This window comes from Aythya ferina (genome assembly GCF_964211825.1).
Source record: "Aythya ferina genome assembly, chromosome: 9".
In the NCBI taxonomy this organism is placed as follows: Eukaryota; Metazoa; Chordata; class Aves; order Anseriformes; family Anatidae; genus Aythya; species Aythya ferina.
The window spans coordinates 13,263,169-13,285,030 of NC_140305.1; the positions used below are offsets into that span (position 1 = coordinate 13,263,169).

Below are 21,862 nucleotides of genomic sequence, written 5' to 3' on the forward strand. Positions count from 1 at the left end.
AAAATATTTAGTGGAGACTGAACCTTTTTCAGCTTCTCTGATGTGTGCCTGTCACGCCGTGTTTAACAGTGTCTGGAGCTTCAGGACCTGCGGTGGTATGAGGACAGTCTTGTGTCCACATGTTAGGAATAAGATGTGTTGAATTCACCCTTTTATCCTCTTTTCATTGAATATGATATTTTCCAGAGGGAAACTGGTTTAACTGTCCTTACCATGACTTCAGGAGGGATCTAATCAGAGCTGTGATCATCACACAGCATTGGACTATCTCCTTCCAGGTAATGGGATAATGCTCTTACAGCTTTTGTGTACTTAATTAACTTATTTATTTTTAAATTTTCATTCAAATGGTGGCTACATGAGCACTCTGAGGTCTTCTATAAGGGGCAGAGCAGCTAAATAAAAAATTTCCAAGGTAAAATGTCAACATTCCCAACAACCATCAGCCCTTTGGGAAGGTGAAGATTTCTAGTGGGACATGATGGGTATGGTCACATGGATCTCACCAGGATCAAGGGAAAATTTATTCTCCTAGTGTTTTTGGATGCTGTTTTTCAGTAGGGAAGTGGTGCTGCTTTTTCTCTACAAACTCAAATTTTCACAGGACACAGCTGAGGGATCCCAGGTTCATTCCTGAGCCAGGAGTCTTGTTGCCACCCTCAGTCTGCATCTCTCCTGCAAAAAAAGGCAAAGAAAAAGGAAAAAGGGGGAAGAAAGATAGGGCAAAAAGTTTTTCTCTGTTTTAGGGGGAAAACCATGATGATAGCAATGGCAGCCCTAGCAGCAGGTCTGTCTTTTCCATCTTCTGTTCCCTGGTGGCTAGACTGGAAATATCGGTATCGATGCCCCAGCTCAGGAGCAAAGGGAAGATGAATTTCTTGGTTCTTTGAGACAATGTTTTTAGCAAGCTTTGCATCTCAGCATTGAACAGAGCAGGAGGGCTGCCCTGCAGGCAGTGCATGATTGCAAAATCGCCGCTGCATCCATCCCACAGCAGCATGTCCAGGCAGCAGCCTGATGTGCTGGGATGAGCACCAGGCATTTTTACGTGATGGCCAGGGGTATCTTCACAACAGGAGGAGGAGGCTGAAGCTTGGCCCTCCATTGGCTCCCTTAGCCCTTCAGCTGGAGGGACTGCTGCTTCTGGACTGCACTTGAGAGCCCTCGTTGAGACGGATGATGCTGGGATGAAACAAGGAGAGGCAGACAGGAAAGTCAGCCGAAGAGGCCAGACAGAGCATGTGGCTGTGTCCCAGAGGCCCTGCAGAAACCCGTGTGTCACCTGCTTCCTCCCTGTGCTGGGCTGTGCAGCTGCATGTGGGATGTCATTCTGGTTGGGAGCTCCTCCAGGTCTGGCTCAGTCACACTGCTTCCCCTTGCCCATCAGGATGGCATCCCCGTAGACATGCTCCCAGGTTTAACCACGTCCCTGTGAGCACCAGTGGGTGTTAGCTGGCAGTGTTGCTGCTGAACAGTGTTTTTTCAGTGTGAAATAGCAGGCTTGCCCTGCCCAACCAACCTCAAGGCCCAGGAGAGTATCCAAAGCTAACCTGCATCTGTCTGCCTCTGCTGGGTCTGTGGGTCCATGGAAGAAGCAGGTTTTAGTAATTTTACAAAAATATTGGGCTCTACCTTTCTTGGCTGCAGAAGCCTTGCTTAGGGGCACAGTTCCTGACGTTTTTAGTGACTGTGAAGTTTATTGGCAGCGGGCAGAGGTAAATCAGACAGTCTCATCGTATTCACTTGAAGCAATTTCAAGGAAATGCAATCTTGCTTTGAATGGCACAGATCCTTGTCTGCCTCGTATAATTGCTTTTACTACAGGATACTGATGCTTCAGATTGTAAATCCTTTGAGGCAGGGACTGTCTCTTTGTTCTGGGCTTGCTGAACGCATCCTGCAGCGAAGGCCAGGGCCCTGGCCTGACTACAAACACCTGGTTATTTTGAGAACTGTACTCAGAGAGTGCCAGGAGGGCTTTGCAGTGGTGCCCAGAGGGTGCGAAGGACATGGGGACCTCCATGGCACAGCCCTGCTGGGTGCTGGCCCCTGCGATTTGCAGCACCCACATTGCTCTGAGTGATGCACATCACCTTCCATCCTTGCTTTTACTCTTATATATCACAAGGCAGCATTCATCGTGAGTTTGTTCGGCCATGGCCATGCAAATGGCAGAAGCTGGAGGGTGAAGTATCTTAATTCCCATCTCTCACCTCCTTTTGCCAACCATCAGCACTGCTTCTCTGGAAAATGCTGAGCAAAAAGCCCTGAAGCCTGCAGAATGGCACCCCAGAAAGCTGCTACAGGGAAAGAAGAGGTGGAAGAGGTTGCTGGCCCAGCTGGACCCACCAAAATAATTCATGCAGCAGGTCTTCTCCAGTCTGACCAACGAGCCTCTGGTATATTCCAGCAGGGACTCAGCTGGTGGGGAAACCCAAGGGGCCCAATTGTAAACCAGGCTCCTCGAAACAGAGGAGGCAGAGGAAAAAAAAAAAAAAGGGGCTGCTGAAGACCTGCAGCATAAGGCACCTGACTTCTGCCACTGCCCTGCAGGTGTCCTGCCCGACTGACTGGGTTTGTGTAGGGGATGGAGAGCAGAGCGGAGCTGCTTGGTGCACATCAGGCAGTCACCAGCACAGATGAATGTCCTCTGCTTTGGGGCAGCAGACTGGGACAGCCAGCCCTTGGAAGGGAGGGATGCCTTGGTGCTGGCACCTCAGCTCCTGCCACCTCCTCCTTCACCCAGCCTTGGCCTCGCTCCCAGTCCCCGGGCGGTGTCCGCAGGGTGGGCGCCGTCGGGGTGCTCACGTCAGCCGAGCCTGTTCTTCAGGTATGGCCATCCACCTCCCTCCGACCAGTATTTCTGCTCCAGATCAAGCATAAATTGCTGGCAAATTAAACACAGCCTGTCACGGTCTGTAATTTCCAGTGAAACAACTCGTGTGCACCGGCTGCAGGGCAGGGGGGGATTTCTGCTCTCCCACCCATCCCCATCAGAGGAGGACTGTCCTCCCCACCCCATACCATCAGCCCTGGGTCTGCAGGGGCTGCACAGGGCATGCTGGCCTGCAGCCCTAGGCACTGGGTCTGGGAGCGGTGGTTCTTAATCCGTGTTCCCAGAGCAATGCTTGTACTTGCAAGTCTAAAACCTTCTGGGAGCCTGGGGGCTTTACGTTTGTTTTTGCAGCGGCTTGCATTGCCCTGGTACTCGGGTGTAGCAAGAAAACTGGGGGTCATGCAGCTCCAGGAAGTTTGGTTTTGAGCTGTGCAATGTTCCTGAATAAATACAGGGACTGCCTTTTGCTCCGTTCCTAAGCCTGCTTTTGCAACTGTACCACCCACAAAGCAGGAGACCCAGCACGTCTTGGGTGATAACCTCGAGGACTGCTTGTTTTGTGAGCCTTAAGAAGAGCCCTAATCCCGCTTTTGTTCCTTCCTCTCTCTCGCAGAGCCTCCCGAGGGCTTCCCAACGTGATGTGTCTCCCGCAGCGCCTGTCCATCTCTGTGTCTCCTCCCGCTGCTGAGGTCTGCAGCAAGATGCTGTCACTGCGACGAGCCAGGGCACGGGCTGTAGCTTCAGGTGAGGAGCAAGGAGGGTTTTGTGGCCACATCTTGTCTGCTGGGAGTGTGTGGGGCTCAGACGGTGGCTGGGCCATACCCCTCAGCCAGGTGCTGATGTCCGGCCCCTTCTTCAACTTGTGGTTTAAAGCAGTGTCCCAGGCTGGGGGCTGTGTAGAGGCAAGTCTACAGGCTTTGCTCTTGCTGTTGGATCACATGAAACCCATCAAGGGGTTTGGGAAGCTGCTGAGTCTTCTGGATCCACATCTTTGGATCTGGGGGAACAATTGAGTCGCTGAGTCCTCGTAGGGGAGGTTGCTGGGAACTAAATGCCTGCCTTTAAGAAAGATCTGCTGGTCGAGCTTCCTCTAGCAGGGACCATCCCACTGCACCTGCAAGAGACCATCTTCCAAGCTGGGATGGAGACTGCTCCTTCAGAGAGAATAAAGAACAGAATCTTCTCTTTTAGCAAAAGCTTTTTCTAGAGGTCAGGGCGATCTTTCCTGCTGAGTTGTGTACGTGCCTGTGTGTGAAGGCAATGTTGTCTTTTAAAGCCCAGTGGGCAAAGGATCATTGAGAAGAATAGGTTGGGAAAACCATGGAGGAACACTGATATGTGGACTTCAAATTTCGGTTCCTGCTGGATAGAAAAGCAGAAAGACAGAAAAGCAGAAAGACAGAAAGGCAGTGTGGGCCTCACCCCACGAAAGCAACAGCCCAGGCCTGGTGGAAAGAAATAAGGTGTTTGATGCAAGGAAAGAGAAAAGCTGTGGTCATGGTGAAAGAGTTTGACCAAGTCTCATTTCCAGCAGAAGTAACACAGCTCTTGAGGGCTCCAATGTTCTGCAAGCGAGGTGAGCATCCCTCAGGAGTGAAGAGGGACCTACCTCAGCTCCTAAGACGCAGTAAATTTGGCCTGCCCACGAGAAATGTGCTTGAGGGGTGTGTATCAGTCGATAGCTTATGGATGAGGGAGAGGGGATCTTCATCTCCTGAAGGACGAAGGAGCTGGAGAGCTTGGGCCCTGCAGGTTGGGGACATCCTGCAGAAAGAGGTAAGAGGAGCCACGTGGCTGCGGCACGAGAAGACCTCACACCACCAAGTGGACCCAAGGCCTCTGAGCTGGGGTTGCCATTAACACCCTGCTGCTGGTGTCTCCCCAGATCCGTGATGGCCTTCCCAGCTGGGCAAGGGACCTACCTCGTGGTTTGCTGCTGCCATCCATCACTGCGGCGATGAAAAGCAGCCCCGCGCCGGCCGGCGGCAGCCGATGTCTTGGCCGGGCCCACGCGCTCCTCTGGCAATGGGAACTTGTTTCAAAGGCCAAGGAGGAAAGGCAGCCCCAGGAGCCGTGTAAAACGAACCAAACCCCATCAATGTGCGATTTCTCCTGCCAGGCACTGAGCGTCGGCGGTAACGCCTAACAAAGCACCACGAATTTGAAACCAAGCTCCCCTCCCCTTCTCAGCACCATAAATCACTTTCCTTCTGTGCACTCATCTGCAGTCCGTACCACTTCTTGCCAAGGCTGTAGCACTGGAAGAACTAAAATGCAGCAGAGAAGCCTCAAAAAGAGGCAAGAGCCCTATTTTCTTGTGTCCGTCTCCTTTTCTCACCTCTGTTGCACCATCTGTTGTTAGAGGTCCATCATTTACAAGCCATGTTGAAGGAAGAGAGCTGAGCCTACAGGAGCTAAATTAGTGTCTGTGGGCTGGGATTTCTCTTGCAGTAGGATGAAGGCTGGAGATGTGATGATGCTCTGTGATGGTACCAGCTGGAAGGGCTTGGCGTGGGCTGATCCAGCATCCCATGCAGTTTTGGGGACGCTGGGGAAGATGCTGCATGCTTCCATGTAAGCTATAAATATATGTTTAATGGGTAAACACCTCGTGTAAATGAAGTGCAAAAGTCAATCATGTGAATTCACACTTCAGTTGTGTTTTTAAGTGCAGAAATAATCCCTTTGGGCTGGGAACCCCATTCCAGCACCTTTTTAGAGCAGAGCTGGCTCGGGGCTTCTGCTGCAAGACAAAGTCCTCAAGACATGCATGCCTCTAATAGCTGAAACCTCCACAATTGGCCTTTTCAATTTAGATTTGCCAGCTTTGCTCGTCTTATTCACTATATCTGGATAAGCTGCCAAGTCTTGGGCAATGCTCATTGCTTGGGAAAAAGCTCACTGGAAGCTTATTTCTGTGGGAATGGACCAAGGCAGTGCGTGGAGTGGACGTTTTGCTGCCTCTGGTGGGGATCATGACATGGGGACGCTAGCCCCACATACTGCTTCGCTGTGCAGAGGCGATTTTACAGGGAAAAGTGACAGCAGCTGCTGCTGGAGGTGGTTATTATAACAAAGCGAGTGTCACAGTTCTGCAGAATAAACGGAAACGACGGAGCTGCTCGCCAGCAGGTTCGGAGTTCCCTGAAAAATGGGATCAGCAGCATATAGGGCTCAAGGGGGGTGAGCGGAGGAGCTGGCTGCATTCTTGAGCTGAGCTTTCCTATCAGCAAGGTCAACATTTCAGTGCCATCACAACTCTTAGGGCTGAGAGGCGGGTAGCAGGGCTTGGCATTGCATCTTGACCCTAAACCCAGCAAATCTGGGGATCGGAATAGCAAAAGTGGAGAAAAAAAAAAGATTGGAAAAAAGGGTGCTTGTTTTGCCAGCTGCAGGTAGGGACAGTCCGCCTGTCCCTGTACATGGTGCTCTCTGGCCATCAGGAAGCAGACACCCAAAAGCAGCACATTTTCCCTTGGCCATGTGGGTTTTTGCACCGCTCTGAAGCCCCAGGGCTGGTGGGACTGGTGCTGTGCCCCAAGAGCAGAGGGGAGCACGCGGGTCCCTCTCCCATGGGCGCAAGGCACCCTCTCGTGGTGAGCAGCCACCCGTTGGTGGCGCCGGGTGCCAGCAGGGCCCCTTCACCCAGCTCCTCGGCATCTCCGCCCTCCTTTGCCAAGGATCCCGTGGGTTTTGGAGAATCCACATCGTAGAGGAAGTGCTGCCCCCCACCTTGGCACTGCTCTACTCTAGCCACCCCCCGAGCAGGACCTTGGGGTGCCAGTGGGACCCCATGCTCGGTGGGGACCCCCTCCCCGGGATCCACCAGTACTCCCACAGCAGTGAAACTATTCAGGGAGGTGAGGTTTGGGTTCTCCAGGCTCAGGCCACCCCATTTCCCAGGGGGTCCTCCAGCTCTCTCTCCCACCTCCCCGCTTCATATGAGGAAAGAAGATAATTTTGACAGAGTGCTAGAAGCTGGCTTCCCCCAGCCCTTCTCCCTCTGACACTTTTTCTCCCTCATGATAATAAATCAGTGCTTTGCATAAACAAAGCCCCAGAGAGGTATTACTTAAAACAGCACCCAGGAACCACACAAATGCAGTTTTTTCCATGAGAGAGAAGCAGGAGGAGTTTTGGGGCTTTTTTTTTTTGTGTGTGTGTGTGTGTTGTTTTTTTTTTCCTCTGTGACTCCTTGCCAAAGGGAGGGATTTCTCACCACAGTCCTCATCCCCAAAAAGCCCAGATCCGGTGGGCGCCCAGCGGCTTGCTGCACGCTCACGTTGTCTTCCTGCAGCTTTAAAGTTCCCTCTACACCCAAAGGAAAAGAGGGAGGAGAAAGGGTTTCATCATCACTCCCGAGAGCAGACTTATAAAAACTTTGCGCTCACGCTGCCTGGCTCACTCGCGGGCTCGCAGGGTTTTCGGAGCGGGACGGGACACAGCGGGACGGCGCTGGCGAGCGCTCTCCGTCTTGGGAGCCTGCACACAGAGCCCAGCTCCTCGGGGAGCCCAGGGAGGCCAGCACACCATGGGAGTCCACCCCGAAGCCAGCAAGTCCCCGGTCGACGTCCCCAAAAGCTCCAGCACCTGCTCCCGCGGTATCTTCTGCAACATCAAGGTAAGGAGCGGTGCTCCAGCGGCGATGCGGGAGGAGGAGGCTGGCCCCGAGAGCAGCCCTGGTGCAAGCTGCTGGTAAAGCGAAGGCTGATTGCAAAGGTGCAGATAATGAATCTCACGTCCTTGGTCCCGAATAACGCCGCGGAGGACCAGGGGCTTGGCGTGCCGTGGGCTGTGGGGCTCGCCTGTCGCATCCAGGACACGGTGTGCCGCCGCTTAGGGAATGATTAACCACATCCTGGTGCGAAAGGAAAACACTGCCCTATAATAACGCCGATTCGCTTGAAAAGCTTTAGCGGGGAGAAGAGTGGTTTTGTGAACGGCAGGGCCGGCTGGCACATCCCCAGCAGGGAGGGGGACTTCCATGCTTTGCCTTGCAGTGTTTGAGGCAGCCAGGCGCAATTTTGGGGTGCACAGCAGGAGAACAGCTGTGGCAGAGGGGGACCCCTTGCCTGCGTGTGCTTCCCACTGGTGTTATCAAACACGGGTGTAGGTTTGCAGCATGCCAGCAGTGCTGTGAGGAAGACTTTGTCCGCACTTCCCAGCTAAGTGCAGCTTTGGGAAGCCGGGGTGCAAGGCGTCACGGCCCAGGATGGGTTTGTTTTTTATTTGTCGCCAAGTGACGATGCTTTGGGTTCGCGGGCAATCACGCCAGGAGTGCGTTGGCAGCCAGTCCATCCAGTCCCACATCCCCGAAGGTCCCTGCTGCTGTCTCAGCGGGTGACTTGATGGCCCGTTCTGGTTGTGAGCTGTAGGAGGAAGAGCTCGAGATCACCCCAGGTAATAAACAGGATAATGGAGAGCTGCATGTATGGGGGGTGCAGAGGGGACTGGTGAAAAAAGGTGGCCCCAGCCTCCTTCAGGCTGTGCTGGTAATGCCTGTGGCTCAGGTGGGTGAAGCTGTAAAAGCATTGCTAAACTCAGTGCTTTGTTTAAGGCTGTAAAATTACGAGGATTAAAAAACAAGCAAGCAAACACAACCTGCCACCACCAAATGTAAATTTGTTTCTCCAAGGATGCTTGGTCAGGGGCTGCATGCAGGACCCCTCAGTGGTGGGTGGCACCGGGGTGTCACAGGCAGGGTGACCCCGCAAGCAGGAGGTGTGTTGTTATATATATATATATATATTTTATTATTATTATTATTATTATTATTATTTCTAAATAGAGAGGAATAAACCTCATTTTAATACAGCCCCACGCTGGCACCATGCAGGATATTAAAGGATGGTTGAGGCTCTATCAAAGTACCCTCGCCGACGCTGGATGGGTGATGTGTACTGTCTGGGGTGGAGCTGGGACAGCCACCCATGTGACAGGTTCTTGCTTTTAGGAGCAAATGTATATAAAGGGACAGGCAATGCCACCTCCCACTCTTTCCTGACCTGTTCACTCTTCCCATGTTGCAAGGTTTGCTTTAAAAATATATATACACGTTAAAAACACAAACCCTGCTTTGAGGTAGCAAGGCAGGCAGCAGCCTGACTGTAGCTCTCAGCACTCCCTGAAAAGTGGCAGAAAATAAAAGTGTCGTGACTGAATTTCCAGGTTTGGGAAGCTGTTTTGCTCTGGGTGGGTCCTCGGAGGGCAAGGCATACAGCAAGGGGCTCGTTTGCATGAGGAGCCCTTGGTGCTGCGGATAACACATTGTAAAGGTTGGCGTCCTGGCTGCGCGTGAGCTGCTGGCACCCTCCCATCAGAGCCAGCTGCTGGGTGGCATCAACCAGCCCCGGCACCCTCCTGTAGGTGAGGGCAGCTTCTGGCCAGGGCGGTGTTTCCAACACTCCCCAATCCTCCTGTTGTACTGGGCTCCGAGTCCTAGTCCTGCAGCTCACATTTGTTCTAGGGGCTTACGTGCCACATTGTTTTCAAAGTGCCTTCTGCGGGGCTGAGGCTGGAAATGAAAAATGATTTTTTATGTACTTGCTTATTTTCTGTGAAACATCTTGCTGCTCCGTGTTCCCGTTGCTCTGGGCTCCTTGTTGTTGCTGGCTCGGTTACTGCAGGATTTTGGAGGTCAGGAGCAGGATGGTCCCATCTGCTCCATATCCCCTGGCTGGATTAATGCTGCCCATCTCCTCTTTGCTTTGAGCACCCACTGAGGGGAGCTTGAAGCCCTCCAGAAGCTGCCCACTTGTCACCTTGAAGAGAGGAAGCAAAAGTCCCAAAGAGGGGCTGGGAGGCTGCTGCTGAGCCCCTGTCACCCCAGGAAGCCCGGACATCCCAGTGACCCCCTGATGGTGGCAGAGGGGGGTTGATGAGCGAGGGCAGCTGCTTACTTTGAAGCCCCACAGAGCTTCCAGGGTTGTGCTGAAGGTGTTGGGACCCGAGGGGTTGCAGTGGCAAATGCAAGATGAGGCCAACCTTTGGTGGCAGCTGGTGGCAATGTAACACCCTGGGGCTCGTGGCTCGTGAAACAGGCTGGAAAGGTGGAGGAGACATGGGTGGTTAATCCTTCTGATACCCGAGCATGGCCATGGATGACCCCAGGCCAGAGCCCCAGCTGCTGTCCCGTTGTCACATCCACGCCCACCTTGTCCTTCTGGACAGCCACCGGCAGGTTTATTGCCGCGGGGTTCCCTATTTGCAGCACCTCATTCCCCTGTCAAACATCCTGGCTTCTTTCCCTTTACTGTCTCTTTTGTGGTTTTGCACTACTTTAATTGTTAGCTAATTGCTTGTATTAGATCCCCAGGGATGTGACAAGGAGAGCTTTATAAACGCCCCGGCACTTAGCTGGGCTGCAGTGGTTTCGGTCAGAGAAGGCAGGCAGGAGGCATCGACCCCACAGACTGCCCAATGTGGGAAGGGAGCCAGGAGGATAACAGGGGGTTATTACCCCTCATGTCAGCTGGAAGAAGGCTGCGAGGGGGATTTAAAAGCCCTTGGAACAGATTTAAATTGGGTGCCATAAAGGAGCCCAAGGCAGTGAGCTGCCTCAACAGCGTGTGCCCTGAGGGGCTGGGTGCATGTGGCGATGAAGAAGGAGCAGCAGGGTCAGAGGGGCAGGTTGTTTGGGAAAAGGGCTGTGGGACTTTGCTTTAAGGCACTCCACAAAAACACAGCTCGTTGAACATGCCTCTGCTCGAGCAGTCTCAGCATCAACATGATGGATAAGGGGAGGGAGGTGGGCAGTGTCGGGGACTGGAGGAGAGGGACCAGGAGGAGACTGTGGGGTCCCAGAGGTGCCAAGGCTTCCAAGGACCCCAGGGTGAAGGTGATGTGGCCGGAGGGGTGCAATGGCCTGCAGCGAGGTGCTCTGCCCTCTCTGGAGAGGCAGGGTGTCTTCTGCAGAACTGGAAACCTCGGGGCCTGAGGTCCCAGCAGCTCAGGGCAAGTTTTGCCCTTTTCTTCAAAGGAACTGAAGGAATTTGCTGAGAGGAGTGTATTTCAGAAGCCTGCAGAAATAACGGTCGTGCTCTCATCCTGTTGGAAGAGATTAGGAATTGCTGTATGTAGCTGTTGAAATGTGAGGAAGAAGGGAAGATGCATCAAGCTGTTGGCATTTGGCCCACAGTATGGCTTTAGGTTTGGAGAGGGAAGCATTGAGAGGAGGTGGCCATTGTGGGTTTGGGCTATGATGAACCAGGAAGATCAGAGGGCATTTCAGTACTGGGTTCTTGCTGTGCAAGGAGGGACTTGAGCAAATCTTTGTGGCAAAGAAGCAAGCAGAATGAAGGACAAGTGTGGTGGCAGAGGGAGAAGTACCTGGTGTGGCTGGGGTCCTCAACATTTGTGGCTGATGGTGCTGGCACCAGAAAGAAAAGGCTGGGCTTTGATGGATGCAAGACTATATTTATATCTGTTTTTGTTGGGATCAGATCATAAAACGGAAGGACTGCCTGGAAGAACATCAGCAGCAGGATGAGGAAAAAGAAGAGGAAGAGCCAGAGGGTAAATCAGGTTGGAAAGGTTAATGGGATCAAGGTCTAGGGACATGCAACAAGCTAATTTTATGAGGGGCGAGGTGGTTCTGTGCCCAAACACAATCAAGGAGTGGTCAGCAAAGATAAGATTATCACAAGTAAAATAGGAGAGGAATGTCACTGATAGGGAGCGTGAGGCATGGCCGGGGCTGAGGGTGTGTGAGAGGAGTGTTTGCATACGTTTGTGGGCCGGGGAAGATGGAGCGAATCTGAAGCTATCTTCAGGGAGATCGCGATCGGACTTGACGCAGCACAAAGAGGAGAAGTGAAAGCAAAGGCCCAACCACACGGCCAACCTGCTCCCGCGGTGTGGCTGTGGGAAGAGATCTGTTTACAGACCTGCCCCGCGTTGTGCAAGCAGAAGGGTTTTCTCAGCAGGAGCTCAGGAAGGAGCAGAGGCAGCCCGCGCACCTCACATCTGCAGGTCTGCTCTCAGCAACACCCCCAGCCAAAAAGCCCCTTCCCTCCTGCAGCGGGCACCTGCACCGGGAGGCAGGGCTGTGCTCCTCGCCTGCAGCTCTCCCCCTGCAGCAGCCGAGCAAAGCCGGGCTTGCGGGGAACCTGCAAGGGCATCGGGACCTGCAGATCCCACACGTGTGTTCGCTGAAACGAGAGCAAACATTGGCTTTGCACTTGACAGCTTGTGGTTGTAAACCTCGGGTTACTTGGCAGTAGGCAGTCATTATTGCAACTAATAAAGTGGGCAGCAGCCTGCTTTAGACAATCCCGGTTTTATTTGTTTATATTTTGCAAGAGAAATAAAATTTTAGGAGCCAGCTTCTGCCATGGGACCATGCTCCTGGTTGTGAGGTGTTGTGCTAAGATGCGTTCTGTGGCAGGGTAGTTGTTTCCCTTGGTAGAAATGTTGCTTTTGTAATTTATGTTTCTTTTTTTTTAAAAATTATTTTTCCATCTGTCATTGGTGCTTTCTGGTAGAGATGTAGACAGCTGCATATAGAAAGAGATGTCGAGGAGGGATGTATTTCCCCGCGCGTGTCCATGTGTTTTCATTTCCAGCTGTGTTTCTTTTTGAATGAGTGATTGCAGCCACACGACTGCAGGAGAATCATTTAGTGCTGCGAGTGTTGATCATAGACAAGCTCTAAAAGAAACAGCAGAGTATTGATCATTTTGGGGATGTTCTTATTACTTCCTAAAGCCTCACATGCATGCACCCACCTCTCCCTTTTTTTTTTTTCCTCCTGTAAGTTTGGGAGAGTAAAGTAGAGGAAGCCTGAAGGCACTTCCCAAGAGGTGGGCAGGTTGGGTTCTCCTGCTTTGGGTTGTGACTTGTAGAGCTCCTCCAACACTTCAGCTGGGAGAAGAGGGTGAATTTCAATACAATGAGGGCAAATTCATGGCCTGATATTCCCCAAAGTCAGCCTGTTGGTCTCCAGTAGTGTAGGACACTTTCCAATGAAGTCAAAAGATTTTGGTTCAGCCCTCAGGAGCCCCACATACAAGCCCGATAGTACTACGTAGGCAGAAAGAGCTAACAGAGCGTCCTTACTCCTTGTCCTTTCTAAATATTTACTCTAGCCAGATTCATTGTGCATCTCCCTGCAACAACTGCTCTTGGCCACGTCATACCTCGGTGTCATCAATCAGCTGAGAGCAGTTTGATGGCCTCTGCAAGGATCTCCGCTGCTTTTTACAGCTCCCCAGGCAGCTGTTGTGGCCGTCTAATAAATTAAGCTCTGGCTCTTTCCATCTATGTCGTTAGTGGCTGTTCGGTACTTACATGAGCAGTGGTGTGAGTGCATGAGAGCAGAGTCAGGAAGAGGAGGTGGCACAGGCTGGAACCTCTGGGGCTGCTTCTGTTGCCCCCAGGGCTCTGTGGGGAGGCCGTGAGTGTGGGTCTTCAGTCTTAGGTATTTTAAAAGCAGTAAAAAACAGCTCAGTTGGCTTTGTTTTGAAATTCATTGCTCCCACTATGGTCTTGTTTCTCCCCAAATTATTCCATCTTCTGGGAGGAAAAGCTTTTCCTTTCATTCCCATTTTACCCTTTGCTTCTTCAGCTTTTCTCCAGCTTGTTCCCATGTTTGCTTGTCCTGCTCTTCTCTGGGTTGTGGTTACATCCCTGTCTTGCAGACATGGGCATGGCTGAAGAGGAGAGTGTGGGACCCATTCGTGGGTCCCATTGGACACAGCCGGCTCTTTTTCCTCTCTCCAGCTGGGTTTTCCCCAAGCATTTTGTGGGTGCAGACCCCACCATGGCACGTGTTCCCAATGCTCATCGCAGGGTGACCTGTCCCATAGGATGTCCACCTTCCCTGTCTCCAGGCAGGTGAAGAGACTGAAGAACAAGATGAGGGATGATTTTGGGCATGGGTGCCACTGCCGAAGCATGAAGCTGTGGAAGCAGAGCTAGGAATTAACCCCTGAATCAGTCCTCCAGGCAGTGGAGAGGAAGGGGCAGTGCTCATGCCGCACGTAGCAGCATCTTAGAATCACGGAATTATTTAGGTTGGAAAAGACCCTGAAGGTTATCAAGTCCAACCATAAAGTCAAAAGTTCATCAAGTCCACCGTCTTCCTGAACCCTTGTCCCTGCAGAGCAGTGCTGGGCTCCTTCCTGGAGGTGCCGTAGAAGCACTTCACTCCTCTGAAATATCCAGGAGCCAGAATTTCCTGACCTTGCCTTCACTCTGACCTGCGTCCAGCACATGCATGCTGGGCTTATCAAGCACATTTTGTTCTCTCTCTCGCTTAGCCTCTTGCCAAGCATTTTGCTGGCTGCCTTGGTGATGTCCCCCCAAAAAACTCTTGCAAAACAGCCATCTTTCATAACAGGCTTTTTTGAAGTCCAGTCTCAACTTACCTAAGTTAGCGGTTCATTAAGGCCAGTGACAGTGTTAACAGTGCGTTATCTTACATAAACAATAATGGAAAGAGAGTGCCACGAGATAAGAGAACATGGCTTAGCAGACCCGGTGCATGGTGCAGGGCAGTGCAAGTGCAGGCTGCCTACCAGCAGTGCCCCAAAACTGGCTGCTCCTGGGGCACGCATCCAGCCCCAGCAGCCCCAGCCTCCTCCTGTCCCCAGAAGCTCATCTAAAGGGCAGGCTCACCTCACCCCCTGTCTCTGACCAACTCCTTCTTGTCTGCTTTTTGGATATCGGAAAGGGTTCAGCATGAGGCTGGTTGAACCAGTCTCTCCTCCCAGAGCCCTGATTTGGGATCGCCCACAGAGCTGGCATGTCCCCGCTTTGAACCATGGTCCAGACTGTGGTGGGATCATCCCCTCTGCTCCTTGTGATGGCGTGGGTTTGTCTGCCTCATGGAAAAGCCTTGCCCTGGGTGGTGCTGGTCCCGGTGCAGGGAGCAGGGTGTCCGCAAGGCAGACCTCCACCCTGAGGCATTTTCTTCCCTTTTAAATAAAGTGTGTCTTGGAAAGGAGTCAAGTGCTTTGTATAAACAGCCTGGAGTCAGGACCGCTCGGCGCTCTGAAGGAAACGTCAGGATGATGAAGAGGGGGCTCTGTGCACGTGTCCTGGTGTGGGTGGATGCACGCCGCCCTGCGCCCCGGCTGCCTGCAATGGGACCTGCCCGTGGCTCCAGAACCCCACCAGGCTCTGATGGGAGCATCTGCTCCGAGGTCACTGCTGTCTTCCTAGGAGTGTCCCCAGCTCCTTCACCTCCCACCACGCCTTCACCTCCCTTCAAAGGACTTTGCTTGGCTCTTTAAACATCCTTCCTTGTGAAGTGTTATGAAAGACGGATGACAGCGGCTCCCTCCCCTGCTGGGGTGCTCGGTGGGTGCATGGGGCCGGGGTGGGACCAGGTCGCTGCTGGGGGAAGCAGCTGTGATCGTGCTGCTTTCAGGGTGAGCAGCAACATGCGGGGAGATGGATGGGGACGGATTCAGAGCAGTTCTCTGCATCTCCACCAGCACCAGAGGTTTGCTGTTCCCTGCCAGAGCATCTTGGCTAGTACCAAGGCCAGGAGGTGCATGGGCTCCTTTTGGAGAGCGCTGCCACCAGCCGAGGAAGCTCCCCTATCACAGCTATTTGTGCTCAGAGTCTTCAAGGTTTGGGCGGTCTACATTTTAGTTGGCACTGAGCCTGCTGAGCACAGGGAAGGTCTTAGTCTCTCACCACCGGACAGCCGAAGTGCCTCTGGAAGAGGCAAGCTCCAGCTGCATGAGTCCTGGAGTTATGGCTGTTTTCCTTTGCTCTGGCTGTTTTGGGTGGCAGTCCAACCCCAGCTTCTTCACAAACATCAACAAAAACCCTCATCTACCCTTCCCCTCCTGTCCTCTTGGCTCTCCCCATCCCTCTGCCTCTTCCTGCCTGCCCTCTCTGACTACAGCCTGCCCCATCTCCTGCCCCACATCCCCTCGTGAAGCTCCGTCAGCGTGGCTTCCCCACGGTCCTCCACCTTTGTCTTCTCCGCCAAGCCCAGCATTTCTTGAGGTCCATCTGCCAGCCCAAGCACATCTCTCTCCCCGACACTTCTCTTCCTTCCATCTGCCCTGAGATCAGGCTGACATTTGCTGCACTAAATTCAGCCATGGTGATCCACCCTCTTTCCGCCCCGCTGGTAAACAGCTCTGCTTCTGCAGCTAACGCCTTGCGCTGGGAGATCACTGCCTCCAGCTGCTCTGCGTCTTAGGCGGTCCCGGTCCTCCTCTGTTTCCCTAATGCTTCCTCATCCGAATGACTTCAGTAAGGTCTGGCCAGAGCCGCAGGAACAAAAATTAATGTTCTCTGGCAACATGATCCCCTCTCGGCTTCTCTTCCTTGGAGGAGTCACCTCTCTGCTCCAGGCCAGCCGAGCTGCGTTCATCGATTATGCATGAGCCCAGGATTTGGGAAAGGGAAGGTGACAGATTCAGCTGTCACCAGCAGGACCATGTGCTCAGAGGTGTTTTTGGGTGCAGGGTTGGTAGCTGGCAGATTTAGTGTTTGCTTAGCTTCAAGAGCTTGCTTGCTCTCAGCTGTTTCACTTCCATTTTGTCACCTGCCTGGCAGCATTTCCTACGTTGTGCCCCACGTTGCCACTCTGCGACTTTTTGTCATGGCAGAGTCCCAGATGGGGACCTTGTCCTGCCCTGCTCAGCTGCTGCAGTGCCAGCCATGCATGTGGTGCATCCTTGTGTCTACTGACATCCTGCCAAGATGTTGATGGAGAGCTTGGCCTCGTTCCTATGACCCCTTGTCCCTCTTTTTGCATTCATCATATCTACTTTTGTGTGGTCTCCAGGTTATTTACAATGTTTTCTCCTTCCCCTTCATCTCTGCCCTCAGGTTCTCTCCTGATTCTTATGCTTTTGGATGCCCAGCTCTGTCTTCTGCCTGGTGCCATCCCACCTTGCAGAAGCTTCCCAAGAAGCCACATCCTTGCCGTAAGGACACAGAAAAGCCGACAATTTCATTTTTATTTTTTGTTTCTGTGCCGGACTTCATGTGATGAATCCAGGCTCCTGGCCGCTACTGCCATTTCAAATAAATAGTAATAAGGAGTAATGCCGTTCCCCTAGCCAAGGACATAAGGAATTTGTCAGCACTGCAGTACCTTTGATCCCCCCATCCATCATCTTGAGCTTCCCGACATTATCTTTGTGGGACACACTTCCGGTGTTCAGCAAATATTTGATTTCCTGTGAATTTAACTAAAAAGACCTTTTTCCTTTTTTTCAAAAATGATTTTAAAATACTTTTGGCACCATGCAGACACATTCCATTCCAAGAAAAATAAAAGAAAACTGTTCCAACTATATATAGATCAAAAGACACTTGTGAGCTGCTTCTTGCATCCCCGGCTGAGAACGCTTTCCTCTCTGCGGCCACCCCAGCTCGTTGCACCGTGCTCCTGCCCCATAAATCCTCGTATTCCCTCTTCTGCTCTTGGGATGCTCTGTGTCCATCTGGCTTGGTTTCTGGCCTGACTGAGAGACCACCTCGAGGGAAAGGTGCTGTTTTTAGAACACTGCAGAGGGCTTCCAGCAGTGAGAAGATGTGGTGCATATTTCACCTTCTCCCTGCGGGGTTTTCAAAGTCTTGCACCAACATTTTCCTGCCAACACCCTTTGGAGCAGGCTCTGCTGATTTGCTTTGCAGCTGAGTGGATCCGAGGGTGGATGGGAGAGGCTGGGGCTCAGGTAGGTGAAAGCAGTGCGGCTCCGTTTCGCAGGCAGGTCTTCCTCCTGGGCTCACCATCACACAGCTCGGGCATCGCATCCTTCCTCTGCCAAGGGCTGCTGTGGTGCCAGTAATCATGAATATTGGCAGCAATGGAGCAGAGGAAAGAAAAAGAGGGCTCCTCGCCCTCTCTTCTGAACAGCCGGTTACTCATTTGTCAAAGCTAATGAGTTAGGGATCTGGATTCGTTGTGTGCTGGAGGTGCAGCTGTGCCAGCTAGCTTGGGTCCATGTGAGTGCGACTCTGAAATCCCTTGGGTGGGACATGCTCACCGCATCAGCTGGGCAGCCAACGGGTACTGACTGGGATACTCTTTTTTTGCCCGCAGGTATTTGTGTTGTGCCATGGCCTTCTGCAGCTCTCCCAGCTCCTCTACAGTGCCAACTTCAAGAGCAGCCTCACCACCATCGAGAAGCGCTTTGGGCTCTCCAGTCTCTCTTCAGGTTTCATCTCCAGCTTGCACGAGGTAACTGGATTAGGTGCTTGTGCAGGGGCCTCACAGCATGTCCAGAACAGGGGAACTTCCCAGGATAGGGCCCTGGGGTTGTTAACATCCAGTGTTTCCTTGGCTGTGCTTACACGTGCTAGATGAAACAGCTGTTGCTGTGTACCTGAACACCTCTTCTTGCTTTTCTTCTGCTGTACCACATGCCAGGAGGGTTAAGGTAGGGTTATGTGGTGAGGACATGGCCATGGAGGGCAGCAGCAAGCAGGATGTTTTGGAGGAGACCACTCCACCCTTAGTATGCTATCCACCTCCAGCAGAGACATGGCTGGGAGAGAGCAGACACGCAGAGTGATTCTCTTTTGATCACAGTGCTTACAGCCTCTAGGAAGAGGAGTATGTTATTATGAGTAGTACCCACACAACTACCACTCTATAACCAACTTCCAGTTAAAGTGTCTGTTTTCACAGGTTGAGGAATGGCCCTGGCCTGAGCCTTTCCAAAATTTCTCTAAAAGGAGATGCTGACCAGCAGGCTCTCCAAGAGCCACCCCGTTTCTCCAGGGCTCCCAGCTCCTGACAGCCCTGTGGCAAAGGACTGTCTTTCACTGGCATCATGCTGTTGCTGAGCTGGCCTCAGTCTGAACTGTGGCCAAAGTGCTGCTGAGCTTCTTATGAAGCTTCAGGGTGGCAAGAGCTCTGATTTAAACCTGACACTTGATGAGTAGTCACTCCATGACAAGATCTTTAAGCAGTTCTGGATGCACAGGGGGATACACAACCCTTTGAGGTATATGCCATAAGAATATATACCTTCTGCTGTGCAAAATTGCCACCTGTCTGCTCTGTCAAGACATGGAGACATACTGGGTATCATCTGAGGGCAGGGGGAGAGCCCAGCTCAGGACAAAGTGACACCTGAGCTGTTTTGGCAAGGCACTAGAAGGGCACTGGTATGTGTGGACACAAATGCCTGAATGGAGGAGTTTCTCCCAGGCACTAACCACTTACTCCTCTGGAAAAGGTTTTCTGGTTCCTAGTGTCATGAATTGTCTGGTAGCTCTTCAAGGCTAGATAGGAAAAGACCTGCTGGGAGAGACTTTTTCTTGATGGCACAGACAAAGTTCTTGGTGGCTGCCCACCTTGCATGCGGCTGGTCATCCCGCATGTGATCTTCCACCAGGAGGCCAGGCACTGGGAATCCTCCTGGCTCCTTGGAGAAGTAGGTGCCCAGGTCTTATCCCAAGCAGTCCATATGTCTGAGGTTAAAAAGACAGATTCAGACCCCTTTGAGACCAAGTGAAGGACTTCCCACTGATTGGGTCTGGGTTCAAACCGTGCAAAGGAAGAGAGCCGGTATGGGGAGCTGTAACGTTGGTAATCTGGAGTTGGTGCAATTATGCCCTGCAGAGTATCCCACCCCTCACCACAATGATGCACCAGTAACCCTTGTGCTCCTTATCCAAGTTACTTAAACTTATTTGACTTTATGCCTGGAGACGTAATATCAAAACAAAAACCCTGCATGCCTTGGACTATTATCCTTTCTCATTTAGTCTGCAGCAATTCCAAGAACAAAAACCACAGAGACAAACAAGGGAGCCTATGTAAACATGTGTAAAAAGAATATTTAGACATTCACCAGGGTTAAAATGTTTAGCTTGTCCCAAGTTGACAAAAAGCCATGTAATGGCAATTTTTTTGGTGTTCATCTTCTTATCTTAAAACTGCAGTTCATATACAGAATAGACTGCGCGTTTTCTTATCTTTTAGCTGATCAAGGAGGATGGGACTGTAGATAATATCTGCAGTTGCAAATGCCCAGTGTCACAAACATTTGCAATGAGCTGTACTTTGTGGCTTGGCTTGTGTCCTCCAAGAATCATGGAAATGAAGGCAATGCAATTTGTTTCTTTCTGGATTTGGGGGAATCATTAGTTTATGCCACATCTTATGGGATGGGAAGCACATGTGGGTGCTGAACAAAGCCCCAGCCAGATCACGGGCAGGTTGTGAAGCAGTCTGTGATTGCAAGGGATACACACAGGCTACCAGAGACAAGGAGTTGTCCTGCTGGCTTTTGATAAGAAGACAGCAGTGAATTGTTATGAATACGTAGGGTGAAGCTGAGGGTTGCCCCGTTCCTACTCTTGTGGGGGTCACAATTACCATAACTGGTAAGCAATTATGTGAGCTCTCCACCCACCTGGACATGGTCATGGGGGGCCAGGTACAGAGCAGGGCTTTACCTTCTCTGTGGCATCTTCTAACCACCTCCTCATCTCACTGTGCTCCTTCCAGATTGGCAACGTGGTCCTCATCATCTTTGTCAGCTACTTTGGCAGCCGAGTTCACCGCCCGCGGGTGATCGGAGCTGGGGGGCTGCTGCTGGCGCTGGGAGCGTTCCTGGTGACCCTTCCCCATTTCCTCTCAGATCCCTACGAATACACCGCCATTAGCACCGGTAAGTGCCCGTGCCCTTCCATGGGGAGGGAGATATCAGGAGAAAACAGAGCTGAGGAGCTTCCCCGGCTTCAGCTGTGGCCACCTGTGTAGTGCAGCAGAGAGGGTGAGTTGGGGAGGCCTCTCCTTACAGAAGCACACAGAGTAGAGGCATCAACCAAGGGCCGACATTGCTCCTGGGTCTTGGAGTAGAGATGTACAATGCCTCCTCCTCCTCCAGGGCACTCCAGTGCTGTGCTCTGCCAGGTTTCACGTGACCCGCTCAGAGGCCCTGCTCCTCTGCTCCTTGTTTCTTCCCAACAAGTCTGATAGATGTGTAGGACATCTGAAGTGCTTAGTTGTTTGAGGGCCAACAACCTCACAAGACCAAAATACAAAGCACAAACACTGGATGTAGCAATCTGTTGCATCATGCTGGGTGGTGACTACATTTCGAACCTGCCCTTCTTACCTGCAAGAGTCAAAAAAAGGCAATCAGTGAAGAGGCAACCTTTAATGCAAGTGAAGGTGCCCACCTCTATCATCCACTTCATCTTTTACCTTCACCCCAGCCTCCGCAAGGCTCTGTGGTTGCTGAGTCTTGCTCTTCTGGGAGCCTGCCCCATCACAAATCCATCTCCAGTGGCTCTGGGCTGGGTTTCCCGTGCCTCCTCCAAAAGTGTGGTATCCACCCCACACAGAACTTAAACACAGTGTTTGGAGGGAAAGGCTTAAGGCAGAGTTTTACTATTTTAAGCCCAACTTCAGTATAGTTTTGCAACCCCTTCTGAATGTGATAATTACATGTGGGATCCCTTCTGCCTCTTCTGGACATGTTGTTTGAGCCACAGTTCCAGGTTATGAGTGTTTTGGTCATTGTGAAGTACCCAAATTCCCCAAAGATGCTCCTGAAGGCCTCCAGAGGGAGGCATCTCCCTGCCTGAGTCTGTGGACTGTCCACAGGCCGCCAAGGCCCGCTCCCTCTCAAGGAGAGCCCCCAGACAGGCATCATGGACATGCCACCCCCAGGAACATTTGTAAGGAGCCTCTGCATTGAGTAAGAGAAGTGTATCTTTATCAGTGTGGACACTATAAAATAGTTAGACTGGAAAACTAATTATTTACCTTGTTTAATACGGTGTTTTTACCATACTTCTCTCCTGGCTATGCTCACCCTCCTCTTTCCAGATCTCTAAGTGTGTCACATCCCTGGTTTCTGCATGGGTGCTGATGTCCTCCCAGCCTGCTCCTGAGCATGCTGGAAACAGGTTTGCTCTCTGTAGCATCTGAAGAGGTCCAACCACAGCTCTGAAGCTGCAGGGCTTGTTGGTGGTGACGGCATCATCACTAATGACTGCCCAAAGAGCCAGGGAGAGAGTGTGAAAGTGGTGATGAGCAGAGGTGGGGCAGCAGACAGGGGCAGGAGCCCTGGGATGCGGGCGATGATGGGT

At 52.0% G+C, this 21,862-nt stretch overlaps 1 protein-coding gene and 1 long non-coding RNA gene across 2 annotated transcripts in view; both read left to right on the forward strand.

The window, feature by feature from the left end:
• The first annotated feature begins 200 nt into the window (after positions 1-200).
• LOC311441757 lies at positions 201-4,893 on the forward strand. Its single transcript, XR_014696199.1, has 3 exons — positions 201-278; positions 3,450-3,580; positions 4,722-4,893. It is a non-coding gene; the product is annotated as an uncharacterized lncRNA (long non-coding RNA).
• Positions 4,894-7,202: 2,309 nt separating this feature from the next.
• Positions 7,203-21,862, forward strand: part of SLCO2A1 (solute carrier organic anion transporter family member 2A1) — a 28,789-nt gene continuing 14,129 nt past the window's right edge. Inside the window, exons 1-3 of the mRNA XM_084528726.1 lie at positions 7,203-7,457; positions 17,853-17,990; positions 20,271-20,433. Coding sequence (XP_084384852.1) covers positions 7,368-7,457; positions 17,853-17,990; positions 20,271-20,433 — 391 coding nt within the window. The 5' untranslated portion in view covers positions 7,203-7,367. The remainder of the gene's footprint in view (positions 7,458-17,852; positions 17,991-20,270; positions 20,434-21,862) is intronic.